The sequence below is a fragment of the Fringilla coelebs genome (assembly GCF_963513975.1).
Source record: "Fringilla coelebs genome assembly, chromosome: 9".
NCBI classification, from domain to species: Eukaryota; Metazoa; Chordata; class Aves; order Passeriformes; family Fringillidae; genus Fringilla; species Fringilla coelebs.
The window spans coordinates 31,181,106-31,197,381 of NC_140067.1; the positions used below are offsets into that span (position 1 = coordinate 31,181,106).

The window sequence follows — 16,276 nt, forward strand, 5'->3', positions numbered from 1 at the left end:
CACCTTGTCACCCAGACATGGCACTGAGGGCCCTGTCCAGTCCTTAAACACCTCCAGGGCTGGTGACTCCACCACCTCCCAGGGCAGCCCATTCCGGTGTCCAGTCACCCTTTCTGGGTAGAAATCCCTGTGAATGTCCAACCTGAACCTCCCCTGGCGCAGCTTAAGGCTGTGTCTTCATGTCCTCTCAAAAATAACCTGGGAGAAGAGGCCGAACCCCAGCTGGTTACAATCTCCTTTCAGGCAGCAATAAGGTTACCCCTGAGCCTCCGTTTCTCTAGGCCAAACAACCCCAGCTCCCTCAGCCGCTCCTCATCAGACGTGCTCCAGCTCCTTCACCAGCCTCACAGCCTTCTCTGGACATGCTCCAGCATTTCAACATCCTTCCTGAACTGAGGGGCCCCAAACCAGACACAGCACTCCAGAAGCGGCGTCACCAGTGCCAAGTCCAGGGGAAGAATCACTTCCCTAGTTGTGTTGGCCACGTTATTTAATGAAAACTTCTCCCCCGCCCCAGGCACACAGGAGGCACTAGTTAGACAAAGATGTTTATTCAGACCCCACTGATACAAGCTCATTGGTGGAAGCGTGAATGGAGCAGCTATTGGGGACTGTCCAAATTCCTGGTGGGAGAATGTCCAAGTGCAGGGCGGCAGGCTGCCCCCAGCACGTGGCTCTTGGCCCCTGGTGGGTCTCCAGCTGCCAGCACTGGAGGCAGCTCCCCTTCCCAGGGGAATGCTGCACACGCAGCATGGCAGCAGTGACCAGGGGCAGCTCTGGTCCTGGCTACAACCACAGGCATGGAGTCCCTCTGTGCTCCCGCAGCAGCTCCTGCTGGGCCTGCAGCCCTGGGGGACATGGTGGGTTTCAGTCTCAGGCAGGCTGGAAGCACAGGAGAGATGGAGCTGGTGTTACCCATTTCAGTCCCAAGGGGTGTCCCCACCAGGAGCACCCCAGCCAGGAAGATGGCCACCCAGGTGAGTTTTAAACAGGGTGCTGCGAGGGTCTCGCCCGCCCTCACCTCACCTCACAGGTTGGCATCATATGCTGAGTTGGTGAAGGTGCCCGGCGCTCCCAGATCACTGGAAGGCAAACACAAGGATGTCACCTTGGGGAGTGCAGGAGTGTGTGAAGGCCAGGGGTTAGCAGAGCCCTGTCGGCCCCAGAGATGCTCCCGTAAAAAAACAGCCTCACACAGGCAGATTGGGTGTCAGTAGGATGAACATAGGGCTGTGACACTCCCAGGGCCGACACTCCAAGAGCCACCCTCCTGCAGAGCACAGGTCTCACCTGGTGGGTTTCAGGAGCTTCCTCTTCTCCTCTGATAACAGTGTTGAAATGTCCATGGGCATAAAGCACATAGAAAAGAAATAACCAGCTCTGTTTAGTGAAGGTCACAAGAAGCTGCAGCAGCAGCATCTGAAATTGAGCGGAGTTGAACAGGCATGACATGGGGCTGCCTTAACAAGCATTTGCTGCCTTCTTCAGACTGATTATGTTTATCTGGCTCTGTCCTTCAAACCTGGCTGCTGGCATTTTCAGCTGGACCAACTGCCAAGGACCCAAGCAACTCAGCAAATAAAACATGTGAATGGAGGCAGTCACACTGCTAAACTGTTCTGACCACCCCAGCCTCCCCTGGGACTGTCACCACCTTGCCTGAGAGCCCCTGACCAAAGCTAGGGTGGGCTGCAGGAAGCATTTCTGTACCTCTGTCACTGAGCCTCTTGGCAAGGAAGGCAATGAGCCCCCCAGAGAGCACAAGACCAGCTACTGCCAGGGCTGAGCCACTGCTGTAAGCCAGGACTTGCTTTAGGAAGGCACCATCCTCTGAAACAAAGCCACAGAGCCACGTGTTAGAAAGTTTTCGGCACTTTGCAGCCCCTGGGGTGTCCCCCTCCACCACATTCAAGAGGTGCTTGGAGGAAGGCTGGAACCTCCACAGTGCTAGAGGAGCTGGGGTACCTGCACAGACAGGGGGATCCCTGGTCCAGTTCCCTGTGGCCTCACACCGAAGCATCTCTGCTCCCATCCGAACAAACCCCTCCTCGCAGGAAAAGATGCACGTGGAGTTGTAGGTGAAGTTCCCATGCACATGAGAACAGCTCAGCTGGCCTCTGCTAGGGGGGGACAGCACTGGGCAGCTGATGGCTGCAGATAAAGCACAGCAGGAGCATCAAGAGGACAGGACTGATGGCAATGAGATGGGGATATGTGGGCTGAAAAGCCAGGGGATAAACTAACATAGCCCAGGGTGCTGGGGAGAGCACTCTGCATCAACAGACGTGTGAGATCAGAGGATTTACCTTTGCAATGTGTGGGGTCCCCAGTCCAGGTCCCCAGGGCTGTGCACTCACGGCTCTCCGGCCCCATCAGCACAAACCCCTTCTGGCAGGAGAAGGCACACGTGGAGCCAAAGGTGAAGTCCCCATGGAGATGGAAGCAGGACGCCTGGCCCATCTTGGGGGTGGTCAGTGCTGAGCATTTGATGGCTGCAAAGGTAAAGAGGCACAGCTCAGAAAGGAGCCTGGGAGACTACACTGTTGGGACCAAGGGGCTGGGGACACATCATGGTGTCACCCCACGGCCAGTGACACCCTGAGCTGTGGCAGCAGCTCTACCTTCACAGCGTGGGGCATCCCCAGTCCATGTCCCTGTGGCTGTGCACTCACGGCTCTCCGGCCCCTTCAGCACAAACCCCTTCTGGCAGGAGAAGGCACACGTGGAGCCAAAGGTGAAGTTGCCGTGGCGGTGGGAGCAGTTCAGCTCTCCTTTTTCTGGAGCCCTGAGCACTGGACAGGCAATTGCTGCAGGGACATAGAAACAGTTCAAGGAGAAGCCTGGGAACTACAAGGCTAAACTGTTTGGTCTGAGAGAATGGGGAAACCCCAGAGTCACCCCACAGGCAGTGACAGCTGGCACTCCAGCAGCAGCTCTACCTTCACAGCGTGGGGCATCCCCAGTCCAGGTCCCTGTGGCTGTGCACTTGCGACTGTCTGACCCCATCAGCACAAACCCTGTCTGGCAGGAGAAGGCACACGTGGAGCCAAAGGTGAAGTCCCCATGGAGGTGGGAGCAGTTCAGCTCTCCCTTTTCTGGAGCTCTCAGCACTGGACAGGTAATGGCTGCAGGGGTGGAGAAGCACTTTGAGCAGGAGTCTGAGGATTACAAGGCTAAACTATTGGAATGAAAGGACCAGAACACTGGGGAACATTCCGGGGTGAACCAGAGGCCTGTGACACCTTGAGCAGCAGCAATACCTTCACAGTGTGGTGGGTCCCCAGTCCAGGTCCCCAAGGCTGTGCACTCCTGGCTCTGCAGCCCCACCAAGACAAATCCTGTCTGGCAGGAGAAGGCACACGTGGATCCATAGGTGAAGTTGCCATGGAGGTGTGAGCAGCGCATCTCTCCCTGGTCTGGCGCACTGAGCACGGGGCAGGCAATGGCTGCAGGGCAAAAAGCACACTTCAGGCAGCAGCTTGGGGACTATGAGACTGAATTCTTGTGATGAGAGAACTAAAAAGTGAACATCCCAAGGGTCTGCCCCAAAGCCTGTGACACCTTGAGCAGCAGCTCTACCTTCACAGCGTGGGGCATCTCCTGTCCATGTCCCTGTGGCTGTGCACTCACGGCTCTCCGGCCCCTTCAGCACAAACCCCTTCTGGCAGGAGAAGGCACACGTGGAGCCAAAGGTGAAGTTGCCGTGGCGGTGGGAGCAGTTCAGCTCTCCCCGGTCTGGTGCTCTGAGCACTGGACAGGTGACGGCTGCAGGGGTGGAGAAGAACCTTGAGCAGGAGTCTGAGGACTACAAGTCTAAACTGCTCAGCCTGAGAAGCTTCAGGGGAACCCTAGAGTCACCCCACAGGCAGTGACACCCTGAGCTGTGGCAGCAGCTCTACCTTCACAGCGTGGGGCATCCCCTGTCCATATCCCTGTGGCTGTGCACTCACGGCTCTCCAGCCCCTTCAGCACAAACCCCTTCTGGCAGGAGAAGGCACACGTGGAGCCAAAGGTGAAGTTGCCGTGGCGATGGGAGCAGTTCAGCTCTCCTTTTTCTGGAGCCCTGAGCACTGGACAGGCAATTGCTGCAGGGACATAGAAACAGTTCAAGGAGGAGCCTGGGAACTACAAGGCTAAACTGTTTGGTCTGAGACAATGGGGAAACCCCAGAGTCACCCCACAGGCAGTGACAGCTGGCACTCCAGCAGCAGCTCTACCTTCACAGCGTGGGGCATCCCCAGTCCAGGTCCCTGTGGCTGTGCACTTGCGACTGTCTGACCCCATCAGCACAAACCCTGTCTGGCAGGAGAAGGCACACGTGGAGCCAAAGGTGAAGTCCCCATGGAGGTGGGAGCAGTTCAGCTCTCCCTTTTCTGGAGCTCTCAGCACTGGACAGGTGATGGCTGCAAGGACAGAGAAATATTTTCAAGCTGAAATGTGGGTACTACAAGGCTAGACTGTTGAAAGAACAGGACCAAGAGGATCCTCTAGCGAACATCCCATGCTCAACACAAGGCCTGTGACACCTTGAGCAGCAGCAATACCTTCACAGTGTGGTGGGTCCCCAGTCCAGGTCCCCAAGGCTGTGCACTCCTGGCTCTGCAGCCCCACCAAGGCAAATCCTGTCTGGCAGGAGAAGGCACATGTGGATCCATAGGTGAAGTTGCCATGGAGGTGTGAGCAGCGCATCTCTCCCTGGTCTGGCGCACTGAGCACGGGGCAGGCGATGGCTGCAGGACAAAAAGCACACTTCAGGCAGCAGCTTGGGGACTATGAGACTGAATTCTTGTGATGAGAGAACTAAAAAGTGAACATCCCAAGGGTCTGCCCCAAGGCCTGTGACACCTTGAGCAGCAGCTCTACCTTCACAGCGTGAGGCATCTCCTGTCCATGTCCCTGTGGCTGTGCACTCACGGCTCTCCGGCCCCTTCAGCACAAACCCCTTCTGGCAGGAGAAGACACACGTGGAGCCAAAGGTGAAGTTGCCATGGAGATGGGAGCAGTTCAACTCTCCCCGGTCTGGTGCTCTGAGCACTGGACAGGTGACGGCTGCAGGGGTGGAGAAGAACCTTGAGCAGGAGTCTGAGGACTACAAGTCTAAACTGCTCAGCCTGAGAAGCTTCAGGGGAACCCTAGAATCACCCCACAGGCAGTGACACCCTGAGCTGTGGCAGCAGCTCTACCTTCACAGCGTGGGGCATCCCCTGTCCATATCCCTGTGGCTGTGCACTCACGGCTCTCCGGCCCCTTCAGCACAAACCCCTTCTGGCAGGAGAAGACACACGTGGAGCCAAAGGTGAAGTTGCCATGGCGGTGGGAGCAGTTCAGCTCTCCTTTTTCTGGAGCCCTGAGCACTGGACAGGCAATTGCTGCAGGGACATAGAAACAGTTCAAGGAGGAGCCTGGGAACTACAAGGCTAAACTGTTTGGTCTGAGAGAATGGGGAAAGCCCAGAGTCACCCCACAGGCAGTGACAGCTGGCACTCCAGCAGCAGCTCTACCTTCACAGCGTGGGGCATCCCCAGTCCAGGTCCCTGTGGCTGTGCACTTGCGACTGTCTGACCCCATCAGCACAAACCCTGTCTGGCAGGAGAAGGCACACGTGGAGCCAAAGGTGAAGTCCCCATGGAGGTGGGAGCAGTTCAGCTCTCCCTTTTCTGGAGCTCTCAGCACTGGACAGGGGATGGCTGCAGGGGTGGAGAAGCACTTTGAGCAGGAGTCTGAGAATTACAAGGCTAAACTATTGGAATGAAAGGACCAGAACACTGGGGAACATTCCGGGGTGAACCAGAGGCCTGTGACACCTTGAGCAGCAGCAATACCTTCACAGTGTGGTGGGTCCCCAGTCCAGGTCCCTAAGGCTGTGCACTCCTGGCTCTGCAGCCCCACCAAGGCAAATCCTGTCTGGCAGGAGAAGGCACACGTGGATCCATAGGTGAAGTTGCCATGGAGGTGGGAGCAGCGCATCTCTCCCTGGTCTGGCGCACTGAGCACGGGGCAGGTGATGGCTGCAGAGTGAAGAGGAGGTACACATCAAGCAGCAGCTTGGGAACTGGGAGACTAAAATTCTGGGACCAAGGGGCTGGGGAACACCACAGTGTCACCCCAAGGCAGTGACAGCTGGCACTCCAGCAGCAGCTCTACCTTCACAGCGTGGGGCATCCCCTGTCCATGTCCCTGTGGCTGTGCACTCACGGCTCTCCGGCCCCTTCAGCACAAACCCCTTCTGGCAGGAGAAGGCACACGTGGAGCCAAAGGTGAAGTTGCCATGGCGGTGGGAGCAGTTCAGCTCTCCCTTTTCTGGAGCACTGAGCACTGGGCAGGTGATGGCTGCAATGGGAGAGCAGAGCTCAGAGATGGGATAGATGAGGTTAAATTTAATAATTCAGGCTGAATCCAAATCAAATCTTGCCCACACTCACCTCTTTGAAACTGTAGTTGGTGCAATTATTTTTCTGCCCTACAAGTGATTTCCTCAGGGGGACACAGTTGCTGCTCTGCCAGAGCCCTGTTCATCCCTTTCACTACCCTGGGTAAAGCCCCTGGGAGGAAGGGCCACAGCTGCTGCAGATCCATTCATCTCCCTCCCTTTACTGGAGCAGAGACCAGCCTCTGTCCTTGTCATAGTGGCAGGAGGATGGCTTTGGGACTGTAAAGCACTGCAATGGCTAAAGAGGTTGTGTACCAGCCTCCCCTGCCTGTTCCCAGGGTGTGTTTTGCTGCAAGCAAGGGCAATACCCAAGGTTTTCTGGGGTGAGTGGCTCTGCTGCTTGTGGGAACACCAAAGGTCAGTGCCAGCAGGGCATTACCACCACCCAGCCCAGCTGAGACAGACTGCATTCACTGCATCTTCTGCTTTCAAACTGGCACCAAGCACTTTCCTGGGGAGACTTCTCCTTTTGTAGCTATTTTACAGGCAATTCTGGTTTCCCAGTCCCCAGAGGTGCGTGTTGGTGAAGATGCTGTGTGGGTGGGAGCAGCTGACCCAGCCCCTCTGGGGGCCAGCCAGCAATGGGCACACAATGGCTGCAGGTGGGCATGGGGCAGAGTTTGAGGCAGGACAGGCAGCCTTGCCCCTCACAGTCCTTGCTGCACCACCAGCCTTGCTTGCAGCCTTGATCTGCTCGTTTCTGGAGTAAGTTTCTGCACCACCAGCTGGCAATACTTGCTAACACCATTTTATTATCAGCACAGGTGACCAACCGACTCATCTGATTGTTTGCAATAAAACAAAAATCAATCATATTACAGCCAGCAGGAAAAAAACAACAAGCTGGGAAAGCAAGCCCCTGGGAGCCTAAAAAGCCTGGAGCAGACAGCCCAGCTTGTCTGTGGGGGTTTTTGCAAAATTGGGAGCCATCTCTTGCCCTTGTCCCTCCTGGGGATGGTGGTTACAGAACAGTAGCATCACATCTCCATGCCTGTTCCCCTTAGCTGCAGACAGTTTTGCTGGTCTCAGCTACCTAAGGTCCAGGGCTGGACCACAGGCCCAACCAGCACAGGCAGCAGCAGCACTAACTTCAAGGCAGGCTTATTTTAAAAAGAATATATATACAATGATGCTTCCCACTCCCATTCCTTCCCAGTCCCAGCTGTGTCCCATGTCTGCTTGACTCACCCCATCCTTGTGCAAGGCTGCAGGTGTACCACACAGCAGCACAGGAAAGGTGGAGCAAGACTCTTGCACCCCCCAAAAAAGCCTGGCAGTTGTCTGGGATGCCTGGTGCGTGGTTGCAAGCCCTCAAGCCACTGACAGGAAGACTTTTTCTGCCCCTGCAGAATAACATACCCCAGCTTTCTCTCCTTTGTGGTTTCCTGCCACACTCTGTCCCACCCAGCTTATATCTCTAACCTCATTTCATGAGTCTTTCTTCCTATTCAAGGTGGCCCACTCCTGCCAGGATGCACCCTGGATGTGGGACAGCAGGCTCTCTTTTCTCTTTCCCAAGATGGCAAATGCCTTCCCAAGGCAGATCAGGGTGGACTAGGGGAGAGAACTGCCACAGAGTTGACAGAGGAGCCAGGACACCATCCTGACCCACACTTGGTGCACACAGGGCGCTGATATCTGAGTGGGATTCAGGGCAGCAAACACAGGCATAGGGACAGCCAGGCAGAACAGGGCCTCACAGCTCACAGCTGCTCTGCCCACTGCAGCCTCCTCAGGGAATCCCACCCTACAGTGCAGCACCAGGAGATGCTTCCACCATAGCTAAGGGCGCAGCAACACTTGTCTGAACAGCACTGGGCACACGGGCTGGTTCCCCCAAAGCATCAATGCTGCATCCCTGAGACCCCCAGCCCCTGCCAGGCCCTACCTGTGCAGGTGGGGATGTTTGCTGACCACTCCTGGGAAGGCAGGCACCGCAGCACGCCCGCCCCTCGCCGCTCAAACCCCTCGTGGCACCTGAACTCACAGGTGGAGTTGTAGCTGAAGTCTCTGTAGGGATGGCTGCAGTTCATGGGCACTCCCTTGGGCTCCAGCTTGGCACACTGCACAACTGGGAGAGACACAGTGCCACAGCCCAGCAGGAGCACCGGAACCCTGCTCTGACACCAGGGTTTGGACTCTCCAGGAGGGAAGGAGGGGTGGGGACGGATGTCTCACCATCTGTGCACTCAGGGCCACGGAAGCCAGGGTAGCACTCGCAGCGGTAGTTCCCAATGGTCTCCACGCACTCGCCACGCTGGCTGCACAGGAAGGGCTTGCAGGAGGCTGCACGCACAGGGGACGGTCATCAGGAGCTGCTGACCCCCCTGCTGAGGTCCCCAGCCCACCCACTCCAGCTCTGGTCCGCAGTCCCCTGCTCACCCTGGTAGCACAGCGCCTTCTTCTTCCGGTTGCAGGGCTCGTCGTTCCACTTGCCGGCCTGCTGCAGCCGCTGGATGTAGATCTCCACGCAGTCCTGGTTGGAGCGGCGGTTGTTGGGCTCCCCCCGTGCCCAGTTCTCTGCCTCCTTGGACAGCGCCTTCCCAGTGCCCACCCAGGTCCAGATGCCGCCCAGCTTGCGTAAGCCAATCCAGTAGTAGCGCCCGTGGAAGGGCAGGCTCTTGTTGAGGTACTCGATCTCCTGCTGGTTCTGGATTGCCACCAGGTCGGTAAAGAAGGTCTGGCAGAAATTCCTGGCCTGCTCCCACGTGTAGTCCCCTTGGTCGCTGTAGTGGTAGGTCCAGGCACCCACCTGGACCCACAGCACCATGCCTGTGAAAGAGGATGAGGTCTGGGATTGATGCAGAAAGGATGGGAGCTGGGTCAGGGCTGGGATCTCTTGGGACATGAGGGTGGGCTAAGCCTGACATCATGGCCAAGGGATGCCAGGGACAGGCTGGGTGAAAGGACTGGATGAAGGGGTGAGTGTGGATGACAACGGGACTCCATGGGTACACAAAGACGTGAGAAAAGGAGCTGAGGACAGAGGGGAATGGCACAGGGATGAGGAAGTGGAGGTGACAGGGTGAAGGCTGAGATGGGGCAGCACGGGATGGGGCAGGCAGAGCACAGAAGAGCCCCAAGCAGTGATGCCAACCCTCCTCCAACTGAAAGCTCAGCCCCATGGCCCTGTTCCCCTGCCCACAAAAGCTTCCCAAAGAGGAAAGTCCCACTTCAAGATGGTTCCATAAACACAGTTCCTTCCTTGAGTGCAGATGTGTATACTTCAGTTTTCTTGCTTTATCCTGCTACATGAGAGCCAGATTGGAGCAAGGCAGAGCAGCCAATATGCCCTCGCCCCCAAAATCATTTGGGCCCCAACTTGCTCATCTGAGACAGAGATGGTCTAGAGTCTTGTAAAACTCAGTGTTGCAAAACAAGGTCTTTCAAAAATAAGCTCATATTATGGTCATACCCAGCAGGCAGGGCAAAGCCAGAACGTAACTGGAACCCACACCCAGACGTGAAGGGCACTTTGCTGAAACCCTGCTCTTATTTACAGCATTTCACACCACAACTTTATGCAATCAAAGGGTTTTAGCCACAGAAAGTAGCTTCCTCCATTCTCCCCAGGAGCAGCTATCTACACAACTGCAGAAAGTGATGTGGGGATATCATATCTCCATCTGTGCAGAGAGGGAGATGAGGATCAAAGTTTGCTCCAAACAACCAGCCTAGCTTACGCTGTATCTCAGGAGAGCATTTTATCACACTGCAGTTGTGCAAAGATCCAGGCATTGCAGATTAGCTGCAAATGCACATCTTCTAAAGTCTAATAGGGCTGTACTTTGGTCCATTGTTTTACATTTTTGTGAGTAATTTCCCATAATTTGTCTGGTTTTTCCTGTGAAAGATCAAACTATTCTCTTTGTTCAACAGAACTGAAGCTGGGGAAAATGTGGTTCCCTCTTTACCTTTTGGGAATTTGGGGCTGCAGGACAGGAACTCAGGGCACCTTCTGGGAGCCTGCCCCATCCTCAGCTCCCACCAACCTCCTCGTGGCCCCTGCTGCTCCCCAGCACTGCTCAGCTGCCTGCTACCCTCACACAGCCCATCCCCAAACTGAGAAGACCAAAGCTTGACACCTGCTCCATGTCTGTCCTCCACATGCTCTCCTACCTCTTTCCTCCAGCTCCACCAGTGACACCCTCTCTATGGCACAGCTCATCTCCCCAGTGTTATGCTCCCTCTCCCTGCCCCACCTGGTGCTGAACCCCCAAATGAGTGTTGTTTTCCTGTGGTTTGACCCCTTGGCTCCCATGGCAGCCCTGATACTTCTTCCCAGGGTGGTGCTCAGCACCCTCGGCCGTTGAGGTGCCTTTGCCTTTTTGTTTTCTCTCAGAGCCAAATCTCAGCCTCCTCCTGACACTGCGCTTACCTCATTTCTGTTCCTTAGCTCAGTCACTAAGGTTCTTAAGAAAATAATTCAGCTCACAGAGGATTTCCAGGGACAGAGCAGGCACCAGTAGGTTTTGCTCTGTGCAATGCCAGCATGTAAAGGAAATACCCCACAGGCAGCAAAATCAAGTTAGTTTCTATACTCCTGATGTCAGCTGGCAGCTGTGAATCTGTGTGATGCTGCCCCAGCTGTGCTGTGAACCTGTGACTCCATCCATGCCCATCTCCCCAGCACAAGCATGGGTGTGGCAGTGGGTAGAGCTCCCCTGCCTTTCCCCGGTTAACAGCTCACAGCTGCATTTGGGGAACCAAACATCCTGCAGGGACCTCAGCCATGGCCTGGCCCTTCCTGGGGAAGCACAGTCCACCTGGAGGGAGCTGGCACAAGCAGGGGCAGCCCCCTCCCAGCCCAGAGGGATTCAGCCCTGGGGATGGGCTGATGAGCCCCCAAAATAACAATGCTACATTTCTCCAGTTTCTCAGACCTGCAGACTCCTGGCAGCAGGGTCACGCTGGGCTTACTGAGTAGGTGATGGGTGGCTTACCCCATGTGATGGCAGCGATGCCCAGGTAGGTGCCAGGAGAGCCCAGAGTCCTTGAACTCCCAGCAGATTGCAGTCCCGCAGCAGTACCCTGGGAGGGATGGGAGACAGGGAGGGAGACATGAACGTGTGCATCCCAAGGTGCTCACACGTGCACCCACACCACTGCCAGGCAGTCCTGGCTCACACAAGGGCAGTCACTCACGGCACTGGCACACAGGCACACACGGTGCTCCCAGCCAGGTACGGCTCTGCTGCAGGAAGGGCCCCTTGCAGTGAGGCACTTGGGGGGAGCACTTCACTCCTGGGGAGCCCCTAAGTCCTGTGCCCCCCGGGCCCCTTCCTGCCTGGCCAGGGCTGGCATCTACCGCTGCAGTCGCTGTGCCGTGTGTGCCTGGCAGTGTCCCGTGAGCCTGGGGTCGCTCGGGCAAAGTGTCCCCAGGGCCGCCTGCGTGTGTCCCACAGCCCGCAGCTATGGTTCCTGTCAGTGCCTGCCCGCAGCCCTGCCCTCCCCTGATCCCCTTGTCTAGGCAGACCCTCAGTCATCCCCAAGGAAAGGAGCAGCACTTACCATGTTGGCGCCGCGGCAGCTGTCCCTCGGGGGCAGTGCTGCTCAGGCTTCCTCCGAGCGCATCGCTCCCTGCCCCCGGCCTCTTCCCGTCCCATTCCAGCCCCGCTGCCCGCCCACATCCTGCCCCACACCCCCGCCTCCCCTGCCACAGGGCTTTCTAGCCCCAAGAAACCCTTCTCTGAGCCCGGGGCTAGAGGCAAACAGTGGCGTCAGCACTGGCCACGGTCCTCATGGACCTAGCTGGGCAGCAGCCCTATGGCATGGGAGCTGGCTGCATCCCCACTGCCATGGGGACAGGAGAGCCAGAGGAGATGACCCACAACAAGCCAGGCTTGCTCGAGTACCCCGGAAGGAGGAAAAGAGCCCCCTGAAAAATGTGCAGCCCCAATCCATGATGCCCAGAGCACCAAGACCTCTCTGACCCAACGTGTCCATGTGGCAGCACCTACACTGGTGGAGGACAGGGGAGACTGAGGTGTGATGAGGTCCCTCGTGGGCTGAGAGGGAGAGCGGCTCACAACCTCCCAGCTCCGTGCCAGACGCTTTCCTCGCATGCAGGCATTTTGCTCTGCCTGTGAATCTTCATATACCATTTATAAACAGTTACTTGCACAATGTATTTTTCTGTCTTTGCCTTTAAGTCTTTATGAGAAAGGTCCAGGAATATGCCAGAGGAACTTCCCCCTGACTTATTAACATCCTTTAGGAACTTCCACTAGTGTTTCAGGAACATGTCTAATTGTGTCCACCGCCCCTTGGACCATTATAATCATTATAAGTCTTTTCTTACCCTGTCCTGCTTGTAAGTAGAATTGCCTTGGCCAGGTTTTCTGCAGAAATTACTCTGCTCACTTCCAGCTAAAGCCAAACAAGAGCCATGCAGGTCACATGTATTTTCCAGTTCCAAAGAAATCGATGCTGCTCCACCAGGACATTCTAGACAAAAGGAGGAACCCATTCCACAAGAGCCATAACCCGCTACAATTACTTTATCGTTGGCCAACATAAATGAACCTTGTTTCCTGTCTCTGGATATTTTCCTTTAAAAATGTTTTAATGCAGTTGTCTCTTTCTTTGGAATTGCTGAGTCTGTATACCCAGTAATTCAGGAACACTTGCTTTCTAGCAGCTCCTCTGCCAAGAGTGGTCAGTTATTGGAAGGGAAGGAGCAGCCAGGAAGGTAGAGAGGCTGAGGGGCAGCTGCTGGAGAGGAGACCAGCACCAAGTGCTGAGGGTCACCTGAGCAGGGTGGGAGCTGCCTCTCCTGCTGGTGAGACACTGCTGGGACTCAGAGGGATGTTCATGGGTACACAGCCCCAGGGCAGAGCAAGCTGTGCCCCTGCCAGTTTCACTTCTGCTGGAACCCAACATGGTAGAGCAGAGCAGTAGAAAGAAAAATACTCCCACCTATTTTTTTGTAACTACAATTAGTTGTTGGTATTGCTTTAAAAATTGAATTAAGGTGTCTGAGATGCAGAGGCTGTTGCTGCTGCAAAGACAGAACTTGACCAAGTTCGAGCTCTGTGTGGAGGCAGGTGCCCCATGCCTGGGTTCAGAGAGAGAGTCCTACATGGCAGGATGGATACTTGGCAGGCTGGAGGCTTGCTTTGCAGGTAGTGGGAAAAGGTACACATGGTAGAAGGGAGAGAAGACCCGAATCAGTTCTGCTGGGAGCTGGGTAATCACCAGGAGCCCTTTCACATCTCAGGTTATTTTCAAGGGTGGCTTCCCTGGAAGGGATTCAGGATGCTGCAGGGCACATGCTCCTGCTGGATTCCTCCTGCTCTGCTCGCCAAGGAAGGGCCTGAGCAGTGTGGGGATTTCCCAGGTGTCAGGATGGTGCATCCTGTTCCCCAGCCATCCCTCCGAGGACACAAGGCAAGCTGCCAGCTAGAGCTTTGCTCAGGGTGGGCTCAAGGGAGCAGGTACAAAGACACTTTCCTGTGTCACCTCCGCCCTGTCCCTCTGGACCCAGGCACTGGAATGGGAAGCATCTCGTTTGCTGTGCCCCGGTGCTGAGCAGCCCTCGGGGCCGTGCTCTCGGTGCCGCAGAGCCGTGCCGCCGGCTCTGAGCCCGGGTAAGGGGCACGGCCGCGCGTTCTTTAGGGCAGAGGCTCCCACGCCAGGCTGGCACAGCTTGTTCCCCTCCTTGTGCAATGTCCCCGCAAACCGCAGAGGAACCGAGTCACCCGGCACTGCCCGGCCGGCTGGGCTGCTGCCTGCGATACAGCGGGCACCTTCCTGGGAGCCGGGAAGGGCTCAACAGCCCACGGGAGGTACCGATCCCGCCCCGCCAGGGCTGTGGGGTGCTGCCGGCGAGGACACACACGCCTGGGGGGAGCCCCGCTGCTGCCATCCCTCCGTTCCTCCCTGGGGACACGGGCGGCTCTCCCTGAGACTTTAGAGGCATCTCCTGATCGCGGGCAGAAGATTCCCTTCCGCCACAGGTCCCCAGGAAGTGCTTGACGCAAAGGGTGTCCCTGAGCTGCAGGGTGCCTTTGGGCAAGTCTGCCAGCGCGCTGCTCCAGCAGCCGGAGCCTCGCCCTCCACCCTTCTATCAGCTGCTGCCCCGCCTCAAGCAGCCGCTGATAAAATCTTTCTCACAATTTGAAAGCGTTTGCACACCGGGAGACGCATTAAGGGTGCTACCCTGGCTTGGAGGGACTGAGATGATTGCGAGGATTAGCCGGGACCCAGAAGTCCAGGGGCAGGTATCCCATACCCCCCACCCACAGGGACCTTGAGGCACTGTGGAATGTAGGGGTAGTTTGGGGCAAATCGCTCCTGCCCACCCTATCCAGACCCTCTCAGAGATGTTTCTTTGACCTCAGCTGTGGGACAGTTCTCTGCCTCCTGCCTTTCACTGCAAAGCTGGTGCTGGAGAGCCTTTTCACTGGGCATCATTGTCACACGGGGACCCCTGCCCGTGCTGCCTGCTGGCTCCCTGGCACCTGGCAGCAGCCACATGTGCACGGCACAGATAAGGGTTTGCCAAACAGGATGCCTGGGGCATAGATAACACCGACATTATCTCACTGCTTGAGTGATAGGGAGTAAACAAGTGACTGCCCACGCGGGGAATCCCAGGTGGCACCTCTGCCCTGCCAGCGAGCTGGGGCACAGGGTGGGCACGGGCTGCTGGGGTGCAGCTGCAGGGATGTGTCACATCCAGGGGCAGACCTGAGTGACAGCCAAACCACCAGCCTACAGCTCCGAGGAACTGATTGCTCTGCTTCTGCCCTGCCTGGCTCTCTGTGGCACTGCATGTAGCTGGAACGCTACATACATACCAGCCGACTCACCTGGCCCTGCCCCAGCAGAACCCATCTTCCTGGCAGCCACACTGGCTTGGTGTGGGGGCAGCCCAGGCACAGGGGGCACTGGCAGCCAATGAGCCAGGCCACTCTCACCCAGGACACACCAGTGCTTTTGTAGCACGTCTGGTTTAATGCAGAGATTTCAACCTTCTCCCATCTCACATAGCAAACCCTGAGCTAGGTTCCTCTGCCTGTCACCTCTGTCACCTGCTGTGTACTATTGCCTGCTCCCCTCCCTGGGCAGCAGATGAACAGTCTCAGCACCAAGAGCCGTGTCCCTAGCCAGGGCTAGCCCCTGCACAGCCAAAGACATCCTCTCCTCGGGCCAGGAAATCCTGTGGCATCTCCTCCAGCTGTGCCCAGCTGTGTTTCACCCAAGACAGAAGCAACTTGAGGATATTCTTCACCTTCTGGCAGGCCAGAGCTGAGCTTTCCTCTTCTAAAAGTTCCTCTCTCTTTCTCACCTCCCTGTTTCAGCACACAGCCTGTGTGGCTTGGCTGCTGCCAGTGATGCAGCAGACACCCTCCTGGGCGATGATTTCTCCCCTGGGATCTTGGTTACCTTTCTGCTCAAAGGAGTTACTGTGTTGTCTATTTGGATTAGTGATTTATTATCTGCAGATAGCGCAGGCATCAGCACAACATGTTTTAAAGTCTTTTTAATGCCTCAACCACCTTGCTTTTGTAGATCTACAAAGTCTGCAGTGCCCCAGCTGTTGCAAACTGCTAGGCTCTGCCCAGCGCAGCATCCCTTGGTGTATGACCCCAGGGACAGCCCTGGCTGAGCTGCTGTCTCTGTAGCCATCTAGTGCTCCATGCACAGGATGGGTGGCCCTTGCTGAAGCTGGATCTTCCTAAGAGTCCTGACTTCTGGGGCAAGCCCCTGCAAGAAAGAAAAAAAGCTAAAACAATGAGGCAAGGGCTGTTCCTAGACACTTGTTGTCACCTTTGAAATTAATTCTTACTCCTGTGGCCTCTTGCAGCTCTGCTTTAAGAGCAAGATGGTCACAGACAACAA

The 16,276-nt window shown here is 56.3% G+C and overlaps 1 protein-coding gene across 4 annotated transcripts; it reads right to left on the bottom strand.

Moving 5' to 3' along the window:
* Positions 1-564: 564 nt before the first annotated feature.
* On the bottom strand, positions 565-11,950 carry LOC311156889 (P-selectin-like). Of its 4 annotated transcripts, XM_084211207.1 has the most exons (23): positions 11,942-11,950; positions 11,374-11,461; positions 8,813-9,202; positions 8,609-8,716; positions 8,319-8,501; positions 6,145-6,330; positions 5,823-6,008; positions 5,502-5,687; positions 5,184-5,369; positions 4,864-5,049; positions 4,545-4,730; positions 4,218-4,403; positions 3,900-4,085; positions 3,580-3,765; positions 3,261-3,446; positions 2,940-3,125; positions 2,622-2,807; positions 2,307-2,492; positions 1,966-2,151; positions 1,711-1,830; positions 1,291-1,321; positions 1,027-1,082; positions 565-882 (listed from the first exon to the last, which is right to left on the bottom strand). In XM_084211207.1, the coding sequence occupies exons 1-22, from the start codon at positions 11,942-11,944 to the stop codon at positions 1,028-1,030; spliced, it is 3,582 nt and encodes a 1,193-aa protein (XP_084067333.1). In that variant the 5' UTR covers positions 11,945-11,950; the 3' UTR covers positions 565-882; position 1,027. The 4 variants fall into 4 exon arrangements, with proteins under 4 accessions (XP_084067333.1, XP_084067334.1, XP_084067335.1 ...); XM_084211208.1 differs by lacking the exon at positions 3,580-3,765; XM_084211209.1 differs by lacking the exons at positions 5,184-5,369; positions 5,502-5,687.
* Positions 11,951-16,276: the final 4,326 nt, after the last annotated feature.